General features: G+C 41.6%; 1 protein-coding gene across 2 annotated transcripts in view; it reads left to right on the top strand.

The window, feature by feature from the left end:
- MYO1E (myosin IE) overlaps positions 1-20,740 on the top strand; it is a 1,655,775-nt gene that overhangs the window by 802,116 nt on the left and 832,919 nt on the right. For both annotated transcript variants that reach the window (XM_044078573.1, XM_044078572.1), the window contains exon 8: positions 13,939-14,073. In XM_044078573.1, the coding sequence (XP_043934508.1) occupies positions 13,939-14,073 (135 nt within the window). The remainder of the gene's footprint in view (positions 1-13,938; positions 14,074-20,740) is intronic.

Below are 20,740 nucleotides of genomic sequence, written 5' to 3'. Positions count from 1 at the left end.
GGCCTGATGAGGGATGAGTAAAGAGGCTCCCCTGATCTAGATGTGAATCCCTTTATGATTAGCTGGGCTATATAAAATGTTTTTCTAACCACTTTGGCCACGTGGTTGTCAAATGAGAGATTGCTATCAACTTGGGTCCCCAGGTCCCTAATTACTTCTTCTGTACTTAATGGATTACCACCTATGTTGTAATTTGTGGGCACTTTGTTTTTGCCAAAGGGGATGACTATACACTTTTTGGCATTTAGCTTGAGGCCATGGCTCTGGCATCAGTTGTCTGTTTCTATGAGGCCCTTTTGGAGGATGCTTGTGTCGGCTGGAGAGTCGATTATGTCACCCAGTTTGCAGTCATCTGTGAACTTGGTCAGCCACAGTCCTTCCGTGTTGGCCTGTACCTCCGAGAAATATACACCGAACAAGAGAGGTCCCAGGACTGAGCCTTGTGGGACACCACTTGTAACTGGTTTGGAGTCTGACATGGCTCCAGCAATTCTAACCATGTGGGTTCTGTCCTTGAGCCAATTTGCAATCCATTTAGTGACATAGGGGTTTATATTTAAGCTGGTGAGCTTATCTATAATGCCCGAGTGGGGTATTCTATCGAAGGCTTTAGCGAGGTCCAGGTAGGCTGTGTGGACCACCTTCCCCTTGTCAATCGCCTTGGTGACTGTTTCAAAGAAATCAGCCAGGTTTAAAAGGCAGGATCTGCCCTTAACAAAGCCGAACTGGTTAGGATCCAGTGTCTGTAGGTCCCCAATATCTTTATTTATGAGGTCCATGGTGATCCTTTCCATAGCTTTGCAGACTAAGCTAGTCAGGCTTATGGGGTGATAGTTTCCAGGATCCGTTGAGGCACCACCTTTATGGAGAGGGACCACTGTTGCTGTACACCACTCTTTGGGCACATATCCTGTAGTAAGGCTGAGATTGAACAGTAGTTTTATGTTTGGGTTTAGCTCTTCTTGGAGTTCATGTAGGATGCAGCCCAGGACACCGTCTGGTCCCATTGATGCTGTGTTTTTTGCTTTGGAGAGGGCGGCTCTTACCTGAGCATCGGAGATGCCAGGGGGGCAGCACTCGGCTGGGATAGATATTTGCCCTTTTGGTGGGGGGGGGAGAGGTTTGCACTGAACCTGTCAGCTAGGATGTTGGCAATGTCTGTGGGTTCAGTGTATTTTTTGTCATTTTGGACTAATTCTGAGCATATCTGGGAATTACCACCCAGGTTCCTAACATAGCTAAAGAAAGCCTTGTGATTATCCTTAGTGTCCTGTGCAATTTTTCTCTCGAAGCTGGCCTTAGACAATTTTATGAGTGCCCGTAGTTTTTTGCTAATACTGATCAGTGATGCCTTCCTTTTTGGGATTTTGCTCTATCATTTAGTAGCTTCCTCCTTCTATTGTATAGTTTGTTTATGGCTGGGGTCCACCATACAGGACGTCTGCCTTTGGAGGATTGGGTCTTGGATTTATTCGGGATCGCATGATCCATGCATTCCTGAAGGTGTTCATAGAATGCATTTATAAAGGATTCTGCGGTCTGGGCTGTATTTTCCACAGGCCCGGGGGCTTTGAAGGATTCCACCTCGGTTTTGAGGAGTGTGAAATTTGCTTTAGAGAAGTTTTTCACTGTGGTTTTCTGGGCAGGATGTGAATATCCAGTGAGATTAGTTTATTGTCTGATCTTACCAGTGAGGGATACACTTCTGGTCTGGAGCATAGAGTCCCCATGTTGGTGATGATCAGGTCTAGTATGTTTTCCCCTCTTGTGGGAGTGGTAACAAGTTGTTCCATAGCATTTGAGTTTATAAATTCTAGGAACCTTTGGGCTAGGGTGTTGGAGCTAGAGTAATGCTCCCAGTCTATGTTTGGGTAGTTGAAGTCACCTAATATAATGGTGTTTGGAGAGACCTTCATATTTTCCAGTGTTCTCAGGAAAGCCGAGTGGGGTTCCTGGGTTTGGGAGGGTGGCCTGTAGCAGGCTATAAACTGGAAGGCAGTTTTACCCACTGTTAGTTGAACATGGATAGTCTCTGATGCTTCGTGCTTTGCCACCAACCTGGAGGTGTGGGTATCTTTGATGAATATCGATACTCCCCCTCCTTTTGTGGTTCGTTCCAAGTTTTGGAGCCGAAAAGCATGGTATGAGGTATAACCTGGTAGTGCTGGGGTGCTCTCGGTAGCCCTGAACCAGGTTTCTGTTACTGCACAGATATCAATGTTCTCCATGCTAAGGAGAGTTTCGAGGGCTTGCATCTTGAGGTTTAGACTTCTGGCATTGAGTAGCATTACTCTTAGTTTCTTATCCCTTGTGATACCTATGGAGGTGGGTTTGTCTTTTGATCCTTGCCTAAAAAAGGCACTATAGGGGTAGCAAAAGCCTTTCCCAATATCCGAAAGCCCAAGGGTGACAGGTGCAAGCTGTCCCTAGCGAAGCATCGTGGCTTGTCGAGCATATCATCCCAAGCTGACAGGCATTGGATCCCCTTTGAATGACACCAGTACTTAAGCCAATTGTTGAAATTGATCATCTTGTCTTCATATTGTGGCATCATTCTTGGTGAGGGTAAGATGCTACTCAAGGTCAGGGTCATACCGGCCTGGGCTGCATGCTCAGAGAGCTCCTTTATGTCTCTTTTCTTGTAGTCCAGGGAGCTACGTGTCAGGTCATTCTCACCAGCATGGACAATGACTGAGTCATATTTGTACTTGCCTTGGAGTGATCTGAGTGCTTGTGTTATGTGGCGGATCCTAGCGCCCGACAGGCTGCTCACCGTGACCCTCTCCTTGATCAGCCTGGTGAGCCGGACGTCAGTGTGCCTGACGATAGAGTCACCTATTACAAGTGTATCAGGTGTGTTGTTTAGTCTTAAGGGCTGTGACTATTCGGCACACTGGCTTTGTGAGATATGTGTTGCACGTGTTTTGTTTTGGGGTAGCGGTTGCTTGGGTGTCTGATTTGGAGGTCTCTGCTGCTTAGGCAGATCTTTATTTAGAGCCTTCGAGTATGTTTTTGTGTGGTTATGTGTTTGGTTTGCTGTCGTGGTAGGTCTATGTGAGACTGGAATTGTAGTGAGTGTGGTTTCCTTCTCCTCCTGACTGGTTATGCCAGTACTGAGTTGAGAGAGCTTAGCCTCCAGTTTGGCTATATGGTTGCATCTCTCACATGTGTTGGAATTTGTTGGGAGGAGGAGAGGGTTGTCTGTGTACATGAGGCAGTTGTAACATTGCCTCAAGATTCCCAGATTCACCAGCTGGACCAGAGAGGAGATTGACAACTGACCTTTGGACATGCTAGAATAATATTGGGAATTCCTTAATAATTGAAAACAAGGGCCAGTGGAGAGTGAGGGTGTAGTGCTTTTAATTTTTAGTGCTGACTTATATAATTGCTTTAGTGAGCAAGTGCCAGGTAACTTAAGTGCAATGTGTTACAGGTAACATAAATGCAAAAATGACAAATAGCAACTTTTTCAAGTGAAACAAGGAAATAAGTACAGTAAGCAATGCGGATATCACTAGTGATCCACAGAAGCGCTGAGAAGCAGCATTTTAGGTGGAATTAGCTTCCAGGGAAATAACAAGCAAACAAACAACAAGCATATAAACAAAGCTAGATTCAGCAGGCCTGGATCTAGTCTATGCTACAGCAAACAAGTTGTACCAATTTCAGTAAGATACAGTTCAAATATTCAGGCATTATAAACCTTTAACCAGAAATTCCCAGCTCAGAAGGGCAGAGTCCAGCCTCTTCTCCCACAAGAGTGCAGACCACAAACCTTCTTAATGTAAAATAACTGGCCTGAAGCCCAAGTGCTTAAACCAGAACTAATACACTTTAAGAATAACAGACACTGGACTCTCAATCAGCAGTTCCCAACTTAGAAGGATGAAAGCTACCTGTCCTGCCACCACAGTGCATGCCACAAACCTTCCTAATGTGAAACAACTGGTCTGAAGCCCAAGTGCTTAATCCAAAAGACTTAGAATGATAGCTACACTTTATTCAAATTACTACCAAGCAGTAATAAATACAATTGAATACTTTAGAGAATGCCTGGATTAGTGCTCAAGTTACACAAACAAAGCTAGATCCAGCAGGCCCGAATCCAGTCTATGCCACAGCAAACAAGGCGCACCAACTTCAGTAAGAAGCAGTTCAGATATGCATGCACTATAAGCCTTAAACCATAAATTCCCAGCTCAGAAGGGCAGAGTCCAGCCTCTCCTCCCACAAGAGTGCAGACCACGAACCCTCTTAATGTAAAATAACTGGCCTGAAAGCCCAAGTGCTTAAACCAGAATTAATACACTTTTAGAATAACAGACACTGAGCCCTCAATCAGCATTTCCCAACCTAGAAGGATGTAAGCTACCTGTTTTGCCACTACAGTGCAGACCACAAACCCTCTCAGTGCAAAACAACTGGTCCGAAGCCCAAGTGTTTTAACCAAAAGGCTTAGAATGAGTTACACCAAGCAGTAATAAATACAATTGAGTACTTTTAAGATGATGCAAAAGTAAAATAAAGTAGGTAGAAACACAAGCACAGTAAAAGCAGATGAATTTTTTTTTTTTTCTGAACAAGTGCTGAGATCAAAGAAACAGATTTGAGTGCTGAAACTAGAAAACTAGCTAGTTATAAGAAAAAAAAAACCAAGTTAGAAGGCTTCCCTCCAACACAGAAGGGCTTGGGGGCTCAGAAGCCTACAAATTGTCTATACCACTTAACAGGAAAGGCAGGAAACAAGCTTAATTTTTTTTTTCCCAGATGCTCTTTGTACACAGTAGGAGTGCCTGAAATCAGAATATGATCTCACTGCACTCAGTTGAGTGAGCAAATGAGATGGGCCCAGAAGGAGTATCCAAACACAAATTTACAAGAGTAAGTTTCAAGGCCACTAAGATTAACACCAAAACAAAAACAAGGAAAGTGGGTGGGTGGGACTAACTGAAGAGCAGAGTCAAAACTTCCAGTTCAGTTAATATTCCTGCAACACAGTTAAAATCAATTTAAATACTGTATTTTTTTTTTTAAAAAAGTGCAGATAAAGGTACTTAAATTCTCTTATACGTCCAGTTGAATATAGCAAGTTCTTAGCCGGCCAAAGCTGAGGTTTTTAAGCAGAAAATATTTCACACTGTACCACTTAAATAGGCAAGGACAGGAAATCAAAGAATGTGGCTACCCCCACACCTGTAATTACTAGCAAATAATAAAATTCAGCAAACACTAACTTCCAGTTCAGTTAATATTCCTGCAACACAGTTAAAATCAATTTAAATACTGTATTTTTTTTTAAAAAAGTGCAGATAAAGGTACTTAAATTCTCTTATACGTCCAGTTGAATACAGCAAGTTCTTAGCCGGCCAAAGCTGAGGTTTTTAAGCAGAAAATATTTCACACTGTACCACTTAAATAGGCAAGGACAGGAAATCAAAGAATGTGGCTACCCCACACCTGTAATTACTAGCAAATAACAAAATTCAGCAAACACTGACTAACTTTCAGTTCAGTTACTATAACTGAAGAGCAGAGTCAAAACTTCCAGTAGCGTATTGGGAGAACACTTATGTTATGGCTAATACCTCCTATAGCAAACACATTAAATTCTACAAACGTTTTGTAGAGGATGTGTTTTTACATGGGAAGGTACTATACGTGAGCTCACTGGCTTTATTGATCATATAAATGGTACGACTGATTTTTTGAGTTATGAATATAAAAGCTCAGATGCTATGATAGAATTTCTAGATGTTCAGATATTAAAGAAAGGCGATGTGATGCATTCTGAGATATATAGAAAGCCTTGCTGGAGGAACAGCATCTTACATCATAGTAGCATGCACCCCCAACATATTTATCGAAATATAGTGAGAAGTCAGACCCTTAGAATGTCACGTCTCACTACTGAAGATGAAAGTTACAATCTGAAACAAGAGATGTTAGCAGATGATTTTCTAGCAAGGGGATATAGTAAAAAGGAAATAGAAGGTGTATACCAAGTAAACAAATCTGTGAGGAAAGGGAAGGGTAAGCCCTATTTACATAAGTATCAAGGTCACAATGCATATGTGAATACTGGGGAGCAACAAGTTAATGTGAATAGGATAACGATTCCCTATTCTAATAAGAACTTAAAGATTAAGGATGTTATCATTAAAAATTGGGGCATCCTTACTACTGATGATAGAATTGTTGGGATAGTAGGAAGTAAACCAAGTTTTGCCTATAGGAATTCAAAATCATTGAAAAGGCTGCTGTGTTACAAAAGTGATAAGAAGGGTTTAACTTTATCAAATAGACAAGGCACCTTCCCTTGTAGAGGGTGCAATCAGTGTGCTTACATGTCTGGTAGTAACTGTTTTGTTCATCCATATGCATGGAGTGTATTTAGACCTAGTATACTTGGCTGTTTGCCAAGTATGCTTGTGTTTCTATGTAGGAAAAACCAACAGAAGTCTCAGGGAACGTGTGAGAGAGCAGGTATATGCCATCAACAGAGAGGATGATCACAATGCTTTGGCTAGACATGTATTGAGTGTAGCTACATCACATAAATTCAAGTTCAGTGTGTTGGAACTGATTAAAAAAACAAACAGATTGGGCAATGCTAAAAATCATACTGAAGAATCAGACTTCAGGGATATAGGGGACGTGGGCTAAATGAAAAGGTAACTGAAACCTTTTCTAGGAACACGCCCCTTTAAACATTAGTTTTATGTTCATACAAAGGTGTTTTATATAGATATGGTCTTATTAAGTACCTTTATGTTAAATATATTTGTACATAATTTGTGATGGATGTAGGGTTTTATGAATGTATTTTTTAAATTTTATGTGATATTATTGAGATGGTTGTGATTGGTTGATTTTTATATGCATCACTATTTGAATGAATTGTGTTTCAGTGTAATTGTTTGAAGTCTGAAGAAGCGTTGGTAAAACGTGAAAGCGCTTACTTTGTACTGCAGTGAATAAACGGTTTTATATTTGCTGTGGCGAGTCTCATCTGTTTCTTGATATATTTGTACTGCTCTGAGGAGGACTGTTTTGTGGTGTTTTTATATTTTTTTCCATCTCCTTCAACTTTTCTGGTCTAAAAGCCCACATTTGCACTTTTCCTGCCTTTCCTGTAACTGGTCTAGTCCAGCTACAGACTTGCTGTATCCAGGACTTGTATGTAAGCTTCTGAGCCCCCCAAGCCTTTCTGTGTTGAGGGAAGCCTTCTAGCTTATCAGTGGGAGTGGCAAGCACTAGTAGCCTATCTACCACAAGAGGAGTGATTTCTGGCCCAGAAATTGTAGTTTATTGGCTGTTTTTGCACTTTTTTTCCATCTCCTTCAACTTTCTGGCTTAAAAGCCTGCATTTGCGCTTGTTTCCCACCTTTCATATAACTAGTCTAGTCCAGGTACAGATCTGCTGTATCCATGACTGTAAGCTTCTGAGCCCCCAAGCCTCTCTGTGTTGGAGGGAAGCCGTCTAGCTTATCAGTGGGAGTGGTAAGCACTAGGTAGCCTATCTACCACAAGAGGAGTGGTTTCTGGCACAGAATTTGTAGTTTATTGGCTGTATGGGAATTTTTCCATCTCTTTCAACTTTTTGGTTTTAAAGCCCATGTTGCACTTGTGTCCTGCCTTTCCTGTAACTAGTCTAGTCTATATCCAAGACTGTAAGATTCTGAGAGGTGCTTAAGTCTGCTCTTCAGTTTTTCCCTTAGATCTGCTTGTTCTCTCCTCTCCTGCACTTTTACTAGCTTATTTAGTCTAGCACTTTAAGATACCAGAATTCTTGTAGCAATAATTGTAGCACACAAAAGTACGGCCAGCACTAAATGTTCTACAAGGAAACAGCTCCAGTACTTATTATTAATGCCCAACCCTCCAGTACTTATTATTAATGCCCACCCCTACAGGCATGTCTAAAGGTCAGTTGCCTGTGCTTTCTCCTGTTAAACTTGTGAACATGGGCATCCTGAAACAATGTAGCAACTGCCTCATGTACACCAACAACCCTCTCCTCTTACGTCCCAGCACTCAGACTTGTGAGAGATGCACTTGTATATTCAAATTGGAAGCTGCACACTCTCCAGCCAAGATTGGAATAGCTGGTCAAGAGGAGAAGGTCAACACTTGCACCACACCACATGGAACACATAGCCCTCTAGAACACACATCAGCACTGCCTTCACATAAAAACACAAACCACACACCCAACTTCATGGAGGCTGTCAATAAAAATCTACACAAATTGCAGAGAACTCCAAGGCAGAAATGCACTCGACCACCCGAATACAACACTAATCATGATACACATAACTCTCCTAAACAGTGTGCCACTCAACCAAAGCCCCCAAGGCAAAACAGCATGTTCAGCACACTAGTCGTAGGTGACTCGATAGTGAGGCACACTGATGTCCCACTCAATAGGTTAAATAAGGAGAAAGTAATAGTCATCTGCCTGTCAGGTGCCATTATCCACCATATAACCCATGCAGTCAGGTCCTTCAACAACAGGTACAAATATGACTCCGTCATTGTACATGTGGGTGTGAATGACCTGAAACATACCTCCCTAAACTACATGAAAAGAGACATGGAGGAGCTTTCAGATTATGTAGCCCAGGCAGGTACAACCCTAGCCATGAGCAGCATTCTACCATCACCCAGAATGATACCACAGTACAAGCAGAAAATTGTTTATTTCAACAATTGGTTTCTGGTGTCAATCTAAAGGGATCCAGTATCTGTCTGCCTGGGATGACATGATTGAACAACCTCAATACTTTGCCAGAGTTGGCCTGCATCTGTCACCCCTGGGCTTCCAGATACTGGCCAAGGCTCTTGCCACCCCTACAGTGCCTTTTTTAGGTGGTGTTCCAAAGACCAAATTACCGCCATAACAGCTACAAACAAATGCAATCTGAGGGTTATGCTGCTCAATGCTAGAAGTCTAAATCTCAAAATGCACTCACTTGAAGCACTCCTTAAAATGGAGAACATCGACATTTGTGCTGTAACAGCAGCAGAAAGTACCCTTGCACTACCAGGCTATAACTCATTCCACACCTTTCAGCCCCAGAACTTGGGCCAAAGCTCCAAAGGTGGTGGTGTTTCCATATTCATAAAGGATGTGCACACCTCCAGACCAGTAGCCAAACATAATGCATCAGAGATACTTCAGGTGCAGCTAACATTGCATAAGGTAGCAATTCCAGTCGTAGCCTGTTACAGGTCCCAAACCATGTCCCAAGAGACTCACTCCACTTTCCTAAGCACCCTGGAGAATAGTAGAGTCCAACCTAATGCACTCATACTGGGCAACTTCAACTACCCCCCCCCTCATTAACTGGGAAAACTACTTCTGTACCAATACCCTTGTCCAACGTTTCCTGGAATTCATTAATTCCAGTTCCCTGGACCAGCTCGTTCTTACACCCACTAGAGGTAGCAACATCCTTGACCTGGTCATTACTAACATGGGTGACCATTGCTCTACACCAATAGTTAACTCCTCCCTGGTTAGATCTGGCCACAAACTAATCACCTTGGAAATCCACATCCCACTCCTCACCCCACCCCTGCAAAGGTAACTACCATGAAAAATGTCTCCAAAGCTAACTTTGGGCTCCTAAGAACAGAGGTGACTAACTTCACGGCACCCATGCAAATGGAGAATATTTGCATGACTGCTGAATCATACACCAATGCACTGTACGAACACGTACACAAATGCATGGATCTCGCCTTACCCAATAGAACCAAGATGCTCTCTTCCAAAAAAAGGAAGCCAATCTGTTGGTCCCCCTGCCATAAACAAACTCTACAATAGAAGGAGGAAACTGATGCGGAATAAGGTGAAGTCCCAAGACTAGAAAAACTTCCTTATCAGCCTCCACAAAAAGTTGAGATCCCTCATCAAATCCTCTAAAGTTAGCTATGAAAACATAATTACAGCAGATAGTAAAGACCACCATAAGGCCTTCTATATTTATGTAAAGAACCTCCACAGCAATACCCAGATTTGCTCTGAGCTACTACACAATGGTACCTCCTATGCCAAGCCAACAGATATTGCCAGTATACTGGCTGACAGATTCAGTGCCAACTTTTCCCCACTTCTCCCCCTCACCAAGGGACCAATCACAATACCAGTAGATTGCCAGGCATCCAGTATTACTGCTGCACAGGTTAAAACAGCACTGTCCAAGGCCAAGAATACAGCTTCTATGGGACCTAACAATATCGCTGGTTATGTTCTGCATGAACTGCAAAGTGAACTGGCACTTCACCTGTGTGCCCTGTTCAATCACAGCCTCACCTCAGGCTTTGTCTCTACTGAATGGTGCTCTGCTATAGTCATCCCTCTCCACAAAGGAGTGACTACAGACCATGGGGACTATCACCCCATTAGCTTGGCAAGTCTGATATGCAAAGCTATGGAACTTATTATCATGGACCTAATAAACAAGGATATAGGGAATCTCCAATCTCTGGATCCAACACAGTTTGTTTTTGTGAAGGGTAGATCATGCCTGCTCAACTTGGTCGACTTCTTTGAATCAGTCGCCAGAGTTGTGGATGAAGTCAAGGTGGTTCATACAGCCTACCTTGATCTGGCCAATGATCCTTACATAACTCGCTGGATTGGCAGCTGGTCCACAGATAGGACCCAAGAGGTCAGGATCAATGAGATTGTGGATGAAGTCAAGGTGGTTCATACAGCCTACCTTGATCTGGCCAATGATCCTTACATAACTCGCTGGAATGGCAGCTGGTCCACAGATAGGACCCAAGAGGTCAGGATCAATGAGACCACCTCCACCAAGAGACTGGTTACCAGTGGAATGGTTTCCCTTTGGGTGGCTATTTGTATCTCATATCTGGCTTTGGTTAATTCGGTCAGAATCCAGAATGTTCTGTTAAATTCAGTGAGTACTTTTTGTGCATTTTGAGCATTACGTTTATTTTTATGTTCAGTGAGTCTTTTTCTTCTGTTATATAGCATATTTATATCCAAGATCCAACATAGGAATCTTTTGAATTTGGCATTGTATTTACTACAGAGTGGGATAGATGAATCTACACAGCTATTCACACTAGCATAGAATTTGGTGCTAAAGGATTCCACATAAGCAGTGACGTCTTGTTGAATTTCGACAGATCATCACTCAGTTTCTCTAGGTTAGCTTTGGCACAATCGCTGAATTCCAAGGTAATGCAGGATGCTGCCAGCTGCAGTATTGAGATGAATGTGACTGACTTGTGGACCAGGGAGGGAGTTGTAATTTGAGGGGAGCAGAGCCACAACTATATTAGTGAGTACCAAATCCAGGATTCTATCTCCCCTAGTTGGGGTGAGGACTGACTGCTTCAAAGATTTTGTATTGATATAGTCCAGAAATCTCTTGAATATACATGCTAAAGGACATCTACATCTCGCATTTACTGGAGAGGTAGTTGAAGTCTCCTCGGAGAATAGTCTCTGCCTTAATGCATCTGGACTCCATACTAGTTAGGTAGGAGTTATGGGCTGAGGGTGATATATATTGGGGTCCTATAGTCAACCACAATATGATAAGGGGTCTTGTTACTGGGATGTTGGACATGAAGTTCCAGGTCATTATCTTGTTGAACTAGACTAGAGGTCAATTGTTTTTCTGATTTACAAAAATGGAGATACCATCTCCTTTAGTGTATTCATCTAGTGCTGTGGTCCTGCGCGTGTGGTAGGTTTGACACCCTGCACTGATAGTGCTTTCAATGGTGTTGAACCATGTCTCCATGACAGTGTCTGTATCAGTGTTTTCCAGGGAAAGGAATGCTTGTAGGGAGTGGAGTTTCACCAAGGCTCTTAGCATTGAGCAGCATGTTATCCAGATACTTTTATTATGTCGGAAGCTTTTGAGGACTGATGTTGCCTAAATGTAAGCCACTGTTAGGGTGGATGGGATTTTAACCAATATATGAAAGCTTTGGGGAGATTGGTGTGGGCAATCCCTAGCATATCATTTCGGATAGTATACCATCTCCTCCCAAGCTCTGATATATATGAATATATATATATATATATATATATGTGTGTGTGTGTGTGTGTGTGTGTGTGTATATATATATATATATATATACATATATATGTATATATATATTGGACCCCCCTTTAAATGACATCATAAACTAAACTTGCAGTTGGAAGTCAATAATCTTTTTGTTTGTATTGTGGCATCGTTCTTGGTGATGGTAAAATGTTGCGCAAGACTAGGTTATCCCTGCCCAGGACACACATTCCGAGAGCTCCATTAGGTCCCTCTCATAGTGCAGGGAGGTACAACTCAAGTGATTGACATCCATGTGTACTTTGACTGAGTTGTGTGTACTTGCATTGCAAGGACTTCAGTGCCTGTGTGATCTGGCAAATCCTAGCACCTGACAGGCAACTGACTGCTTATACAGCCTGGCGAGTAGGACATCAGTGCATATCGCAATGGACTCACCTGTGACTAGGATATTGAATTGTGTGGAGGTTTGCCTTATGGGCTTTTGAAGTGTAACACTGTGACTCTTAGATGTATGTTTCAAGGTGGGTGCTGCCTGTGTTGTGTGTTTGTGAGGTTGCTGCAGGTACTTATTTATTTCAATACCTTTATGAGTCCTTTGTGGTTTACGTAGTTTAGTTTTAATAACCTCTGCATATGTAGGTTTATGTGATAGGTTTAGTGTGTTTTGAGTGGTACCGACAACCTGCTTATTCATTGTTTTTTCATGTATGTTTTGCCTTTGACATCATTAAATAACTGCATCTCTCACACACACTGTTCATTTGTTTAAGCTGTAAATGTTTATCAGTAAACAGAAGACAATAGCTGCATTGTCTCAGGATGCCTATTTCAACCAGATTGGCAATAGAGATGGTTGTAATATGCAAATCCATGTTTGCAGTTGTTTAGCAGTGTGGGCGCCTGTGAGATTTTGGGTTGATTAATAGAGGTGCTGTCTGTCTGGTAACGGAGATACTGCTGGTTTTAACACAGCTGAATGCAGCTAGGAATCAGTTATCCCTATCTCCTTCCCTTACCTGAAGCAAAAGAGTGGCATTAATCCTAAGATGCTTCATGAGAAGTAGTATTAACCCAGATGCTGATGGATTCAGTACTCTTGCTCTAGCCTTCTCTTGGTAGATACCCTGGATAAAACCGATAGCAGCTGGTGCAACAGACAACCAAGCTACCCAAAGGATCTATAGAGCTCTCACCAAACCTGCAGTCAGAGCACTCAGTGAAGCCCAATGCACACTGACTAATCCCAGACCAGCAGGAGTCAATGCTCCCATGCTCCTTCTCTCACCAGAAACAAACCAATAGCACTAATTGCAAGTTGGCTCCTATGAAGCAGGTTTTCAAGCGTTCCAGTGACTGGTAATCTCAAGGAAGACTAGGAAATAATGTCCCACTGCTGCTTTTCTCAGCAGGAGCAAAACAGGAGCACTGTTCCCAAGATGATGCTTGAAAAGCCGTTCTTAGGCTCTCTAGTGATTGGTAGTCTAGTCCTGGGTGTTCCAGATTTTAAAGGTGAGGTGGAAAAAGAGATTAATGCCCAAAACTTTGCAGTGTTGACTGAGTGAGTGGGATGATATGAATTAGAGGCTAACTCAAGCTTTGAGAGTCTGAGGACAGGGCCTTCCCAGTTTGGTGTTTCAGTGTCCAGTAGAATGAGCAATGAGATGAGCTTGGAAGGAGTTTCTAATGTCCACCAGGACACTGTGGGTCAGTTATTTGCTTAGTGAGATATAGTAAGCAAATGGACACTGAGGAACTCAAACCCAGGACTTACGGGGTAAAGTTCTTAGCTGGTGTTAGCCTTAATTCTCAGCGCTGAACTTGAAATGTTAACAGCTCGTTTTTGATCCTAATAAATTTAATGTTTCCCTTTCTTTTGTAGCTAATTGAAGGTGCCTCTTCAGATCAGAGAAACAGCCTAGGAATTACTAATCTTGAATATTACAATTATCTCAGCCAGTCGGGTTCCTACAAAGTGGATGACATTGACGATAGACGTGACTTTAAAGAAACAGTGGTATGTGCATTTATTTTATAGCATCTTTATATCTAAACAAAGCTGAAGACAATAAAAAATAATTTTGCTGTAGCTTGCACTCTCTGTGCAGTACTAGACCCAGGAGGAATGTTTATAATATTTTTGCTTACGGGAAAACTGAAATATTAGTGTTTGCTAGCAGTGTTGTTTATTCCCCAGCTGATCTTTTTGGAACAAAATATTTATAAACTTTTGTTTACTTAATTTAAAAAAAAAATCATGTGAGAATGTAAGATAGTTGATGTTCTGCTTCTCTGTCCTATTGGGATTAAGTGGTACGTCACCTGCACCAATTAGAAGTAGGTAAACTCGGCATCTGTGAAACGTTCAACCTTCAAACATTTAATTAATATTACTTTAGCATAAATAGGAAGAAAGCATCTCTGCTATTAAAATCATAGGTTTGCCTTTACACTTCAGTTTGGTCTCTGTTTTCTGTCCTACATCCACACTTTATTTAGCTCTGCAGTTACAAGCCTGACTCTTTCAGTTGGTTTTGTAACCTAAGCTTTGTACATACTGTCGTGTGGGATCTTTTAAACAGATTTTCCAAGCTGAATGTGCCTGCTAGGTGATATCTTAATTTGCTTTCCACTAAGACACTTTACTAAAATTAATTTCTTATTTTGCTTTTTGTTACTTGATAGGTGTGCTACTCAGAACAACTTGTTCTTATGTATGACATGAGAAAATGCAGGAACAGGCCCATTAGATGTAGATGTTCCAAAAGGGACTCAAATTGAATGTTTTATCAACACTGAGAGTCAGATTCATAGTACAGAGCCTTAGTGTAGTACAAAGATGAAGCTATATAGACAGGATGTTATTGCTGAATAGCCTGAGTAGACAAATAGAACATGAAGAATATAGGAGTGATGAGGAATAAACTTTATAAATGAAGCCGAGTGATGTAACCAAAAGACAATGAAGAAAGGCTAATGTATACGCCAACAGAGTATTGTGCTAAATTTGTAAGAACGGTCTGAAGCATGGTCTATGTTGAGTGAAAGGGGTTTCAGCAAGCTAAACGCCTCATTGGTTGTCACAGATATTCCAAGGCCAATGAGGCTCATGCCCATTCTTGCCTTTGCAGTACCCTCCCAGGCTGCAGCTCCTTTCTATACAACATACCGGTCAATCCTGGATAGATTTGTTAGGTACCCATCCAGTCAGTATGCTTAAAGAAAGATACATACTGTTTAACATGCAGAAAAAAGTTTATTTTAAAGATGTGAGACGCACAAAGCTCTCCCTGCTCTATGTTTCATTTGTCTGTGTTAATGAAGGTGTAGGTCACTGGTTCGAGTATTGGTGAAGATATTGGGCGTGTGGGGAAACAGGAGGTCCAGGGCAATTTAGTAGTAAGCAAGACAGAGGGCTTCCCTCAAAAGTCTGTAAGACACTGAATAAAAAGATAGAGCTTCCAGTATGTCTTGGTAGCTCAGGTCTCTAGGCCTGTGATCTTCTTGGTTGTCAACCTTTGCCATCTTTCAGATTGTTTGGTATGTTTAGTAAGATACATTCCAAAGGAAAAGTTGTATTCACTAATTGGCCTGAACAGTTCTGGGTATAAGGGAATGAATATATCTTTAGGCTATGATGCTAATCCTTTGGCATTCAGCTGGGGTAAATAAAAGGATTTCCTGTTAACTGTTGTCAGATTAAAAGGGGTGGAAAATGAAATACAGATAAACAAGAAAAGGAGTAATCAAGGAGAGGAACACCTGGGAGGAAACTCCAGATATGTTCAAAGAGATGTAAAATGATGTGAAGATACTAGTATCATCATATTGCCATGCCAACATGGCTGAGGTTCAGTTCTACTTCCCTCCCCCCCCAAAGAGAGATATCTATACTGCCTATTGCAGACACAACAGGAACTCTGTAAGGTAAAGCAGCCAGTGAAGAATGTAGGGCATTTTTATTTTCTTTTTTTGTGCAAAAATGACTCACTTTATACACAAAGAGACAGAGAAATGGAACTAGAGGAGGGAATGAAAGGGGAGAGCATCCATGGGAGTGTGCAGATATGGGAGATGCATAGACACATAAAGGGTAGATGAAAGTCTGGTTACTGGGTAGGATATAGGCAGTCTTGCAGCCATCAACCATACCAGTGCAATAGCACTGGGAGTCATTCAGAGGTGATGGTCCTGGGTCCAGATGTCCACTGGCAATGGCCACACCCACCAGACGTGGCCTGAAACCATTAGCCAATTAGTCCAGAATATCTGCTACTTTTTGCAGGAAGGATTCTGAATGGGGACCCAACAGGTTGTCATCAGTTCAACCTTAGCCTTCACTATGCTGAGCTGTTGTGATGTAGCCAAGTCCAATAACTGGGCAGACTACCTGGCTGAGATGAGCCAGAATCTTTGACAGACAAGGCATTTCCACTTCATTCAGTAGTCTCTGACACTGTCTCAGCCAGAGTGGCAGCACACTGTGGCTGATGTGCTTGCAGCTCTGGTCAACCATGGAGACCTGCAAAAAATGAGAGAGAAGGGGGTGTATGACAGATATACAGCAAGAAAAGAACCATGGATGCCACCAATCCGACTGTGCCTGTAGTCTGCTTCTTCCTGCAGCAACTAGCAGCTTTCTGTACATACAGTGCCTGTTGAAGGACACCAAAAAGATGAACCATCATATAACATGTATGGCTGTAGGGAAATGCAAATTACACTGCAACAGTATAGCCCCACACATATGTTCAAGCAAACAAGCCTGCAATGACTACAGCAATGTAACATAATAGAGGAACATGCCCATGTGCAAAGCAGAAATGTGTGTGCAGTTTCTAATAGGTACATAGGAGTTACAAGGCAACTGAGCCTCAATGCCATTTCTGCCTTGCCAGTACTTACCCATAGGCTTTGTCTCCTGTTTCAGAGTGAGCCAGGCCCATCACACCAGGAGTGAATTTGTGAACACCTATCCAGTTATCCAACTCCTTTTTAAAATGCAGACAATGTGTCACACTTCTTAGCTTGGAAGAAGGTGGTTGATCTAGGGTAGGGGTGGGTAATGCATGACAAATCTATATCCTCTCTTAATCTTATTTATTTTCAGGAGTATATTTGTCTTTGGCCCTGGTGTTAGCTGGACTGTCTGATTTTTCTTTTCAGGTATAAGATTTCTTAGACTGTTAGACCCCCTTATAGACCTACAGTGGATATAAAAAGTTTACCCACCCCTGTTAAAATGCCAGGTTTTTGTGATATAAAAAATGAGACCACAATAAATCATTTCAAAACTTTCCCACCTTTAATGTGACCTATAACCTGTACAATTCAATTGAAAAACAAACAAATCTTTTAAGGGAAAATATAAAAAATAAAAAACATACAATATGCTAGTTGTGTAAGTATGCACACCCTTAAACTAATACTTTGTTGATGCACCTTTTTATTTAATTACAACATTCAGTCTTCTTGGGTGGGAGTCTATCAGCATGGCACATCTTGACTTGGCAACATTTGTCCACTCTTCCTTGCAAAAGCACTCCAAATCTGTCAGATTGCAATGGCATCTCTTGAGCACAGCCCTCTTCTGGTCACCCCACAGATTTTCTATTGGATTTAGATCTGGGCTCTGACTGGGCCATTCCAAAACTTAAATTTTCTTCTGGTAAAGCCTTTCTTTTGTTAATTTGGATGTATACTTGGGGTCATTGTCATGTTGAAAGGTGAAATTCCTCTTCATCTTCAGCTTTCTAGCAGATGCCTGAAGGTTTTGGGCCAAAAGTGACTGGTATTTGGAACTGTTCATAATTCCCTCAACCTTGACTAAAGCCCCAGTTCCAGCTGATGAAAAGCAACCCAAAGCATGATACTGCCACCATGATGCTTCACTGTGGGGATGGTGTTCTTTAGGTGATGCAAAGTGTTGTTTTTGCGCCAAACATATCTTTTGGAATTGTGGTCAGAAAGTTCAACCTTGGTCTCATCAGACCATAACACATTTTCCCACATGCTTTTGGGAGACTTGATGCATTGTTTTTCAAATTTTAGCTGGGCCTGGATGTTTTTCTGTGTAAAAAAAGCCTTCCCTACCCCATAGTCTCGACATATGGAGAATACGGGAGATTGTGTTCACATGTAGTACACAACCAGTACTTGCCAGAAATTCCTGCAGCTCCTTCAGTGTTCCTGTAGGTCTCTTGACAGCCTCCCTGACCAGTTTTTGTCTTGTCTTTTCATCAATTTTGGAGGGACATCAAATTCTTTGCAACATCACTGTTGTCCCATATTTTCTCTTCTTTTTGATGACTCTTTTCACTGTGTTCCATGGTATATCCAATGCTGTGGAAATTTTTTTGTGCCCTTCTCCTGACGGATACCTTTCAACAATGAGATCCCTTTGATGTTTTGTTAGCTCTGTGCGAACCATGGCTTTTGCTGTAGCAGGCAACTGAGTAAATGTCAGGAAAATCCTACTAGGACAGCTGAACTTTATTTGGGGTTAATCAGAGTCTCTTTAATTGATGGCAGGTGTGTACCCAAGAAGACTGAATGCTGTAATTAAGTCAAAAGGTGCTTCAACAAAGTATTAGATTAAAGCAGTGCACACACAACAAAGTATTAGTTTAAGGATGTGCATACTTATGCAACCAGTGCATTATACGTTTTTTATTTTTTATATTTTTCCCCTAACAGATTTGTTTGTTTTTCAATTGAATTATACAGGTTATAGGTCACATTAAAGGTGGGAAAAGTTTTGAAATTATTTATTGTGGTCTAATTTTTTATACCACAAAAACCTGGCATTTTAAAGGGATGTGTAAACTTTTTATATCCACTGTTTAAGAAAAACATAGGTCTCCTTTAAGGAGTTTATAAGAAACTAAGTAAAGAAATAAAGCCTTCAGTCAATCTTTGTGACTCAAATCTTTTAATCCCCTGATCTTTTTAGCTGCAATCCTCTGGGGGGGGGGTCTTTCCAGCTGCTTGTTATGCTTAGTAATGTACCTGGGGACATTGTACTCAGTGATGGGTCTAATCAGTGCAGAATACAAGGAGGTGAAGACTTCTTTTTATCTGGGAGAAATATTTTATTCTATGAGATCTGCAAAGTAAAAGGATTTTCTAATCATCATCATTGCAACGAGATGGTCAAATGTCACAGAGCTGTCCACCAATGTACTCAGGTCTCTCACAAATTTTGTTTATTGAAGTGATGTGTTATCTATGCTATAAGCTAGAGCTATGGGCTGCTTACCAAATTTTATAAAGTTGCACTTTTGGCATTAATTTGACAAATGTAAGCTCATGCTATAGTACTTGTATGTCAGAAGGGGACTTGATGGTGACTCCCACCTTACAATCATCCTCAAACTTTCTTTACTAAAGATCCTCATTTGATAAGTGGAGAGCTGATCATTAGATGCCAAACAGCAGAGGTACCAGCACAGATACCTGAGAAACTCTAATGGTCACCCTCATGCTCTCAGAGGACATATCTCCTATTATTACTGTCTGGTTCCTGTCTCTAAGTCAAGTTGTTTATCCACCCAACCACATATGGGTCAATGTGGGGCTTCTTCAACATGCTTATTATATTTGCATATGGTATGGTAGCTAATGCCTTAGGTCAAGGTATTCTGTATGGACAGCTTGTCCACAGCTTAAGCAAGTCTCTCAAAGAAGTTTACCAGATATATTGGACAGGATCTTCCGTTGACAAAGTCAAATTGCTGGGTGTCAAGTCTGATAAGATTTTTGATATAATTCCGCTGTGGCGACCCCTAACCCGGAAAAGCCGAAAGACACAAACAAACCAAGTCAATTAGGTCAGTTAACGTACATTCCATGGCTTTGCATATAAGACTAATTAGACTGAAGAGTCTGTCATTCCTGGGGTCTGTGATGGGGGCCACCATTGTGGCTTGGCATTAAAACAGCTGCACACGATGCCCATGGGCCAGTTGCTAGGCTTAGACTGGTACACAGGATGGTAATCTACACTACTGCAGTTATTGACAGATGGACAGAGGCAGCAACAAAATGGTTAGTTCCAGGGAAACTGGCAGAGACACACAAAAAGCAACTACATGCAAAGATTTAGAAACTTGATAGGTTGTTGACAAGCCCAAGGGTTATAGCCCTATGTGCAGTATTATTATAACTAAGTAACACACCAGATCATCTCCCAATGACAGCATGCTGAACTGTTACCCAGACAGTCAAATCCTGGGATCTGTAGATGAAATATTAATATTGAAACACCTTCTACAAACAGCAACAATCCATTCTTTGTAGAATTCTTCATAGGAGATAGAAATACATACTGTACCATTCGGGACGTCCTTGCCCATCCCATACTTCCTATGTCTGGAGAGCTTCAGCGGCTGACCCACATGTCTCTGTACAGGTGCTTGTTGCCACTCCCCAGTATTTGGGATGACAGTTGATCTGCATAGCAAACCTACAGGATCATATCTGACACCAAGATTCCTGACTGAACCTGTGTAAGGCTCTAACAACTATTCACTAAACTGGCTGAGTAGGTGATGGACCATATGTTTGCTCTCCTTTGCACATTAGGCAGGCACACTCCATAGGTCACTAGCCTGAGCAGTCTTCTCCATGAATGTAATGCAAAATAAAATGAAAGCATGAAAATCCTGCCCTCTGAAGGAATATTC

This window comes from Protopterus annectens, chromosome 7.part1 (assembly GCF_019279795.1).
Source record: "Protopterus annectens isolate FY-2018-M chromosome 7.part1, PAN1.0, whole genome shotgun sequence".
Lineage (NCBI taxonomy): Eukaryota > Metazoa > Chordata > Ceratodontiformes > Protopteridae > Protopterus > Protopterus annectens.
This window is presented reverse-complemented; position numbering and strand designations above follow the sequence as displayed.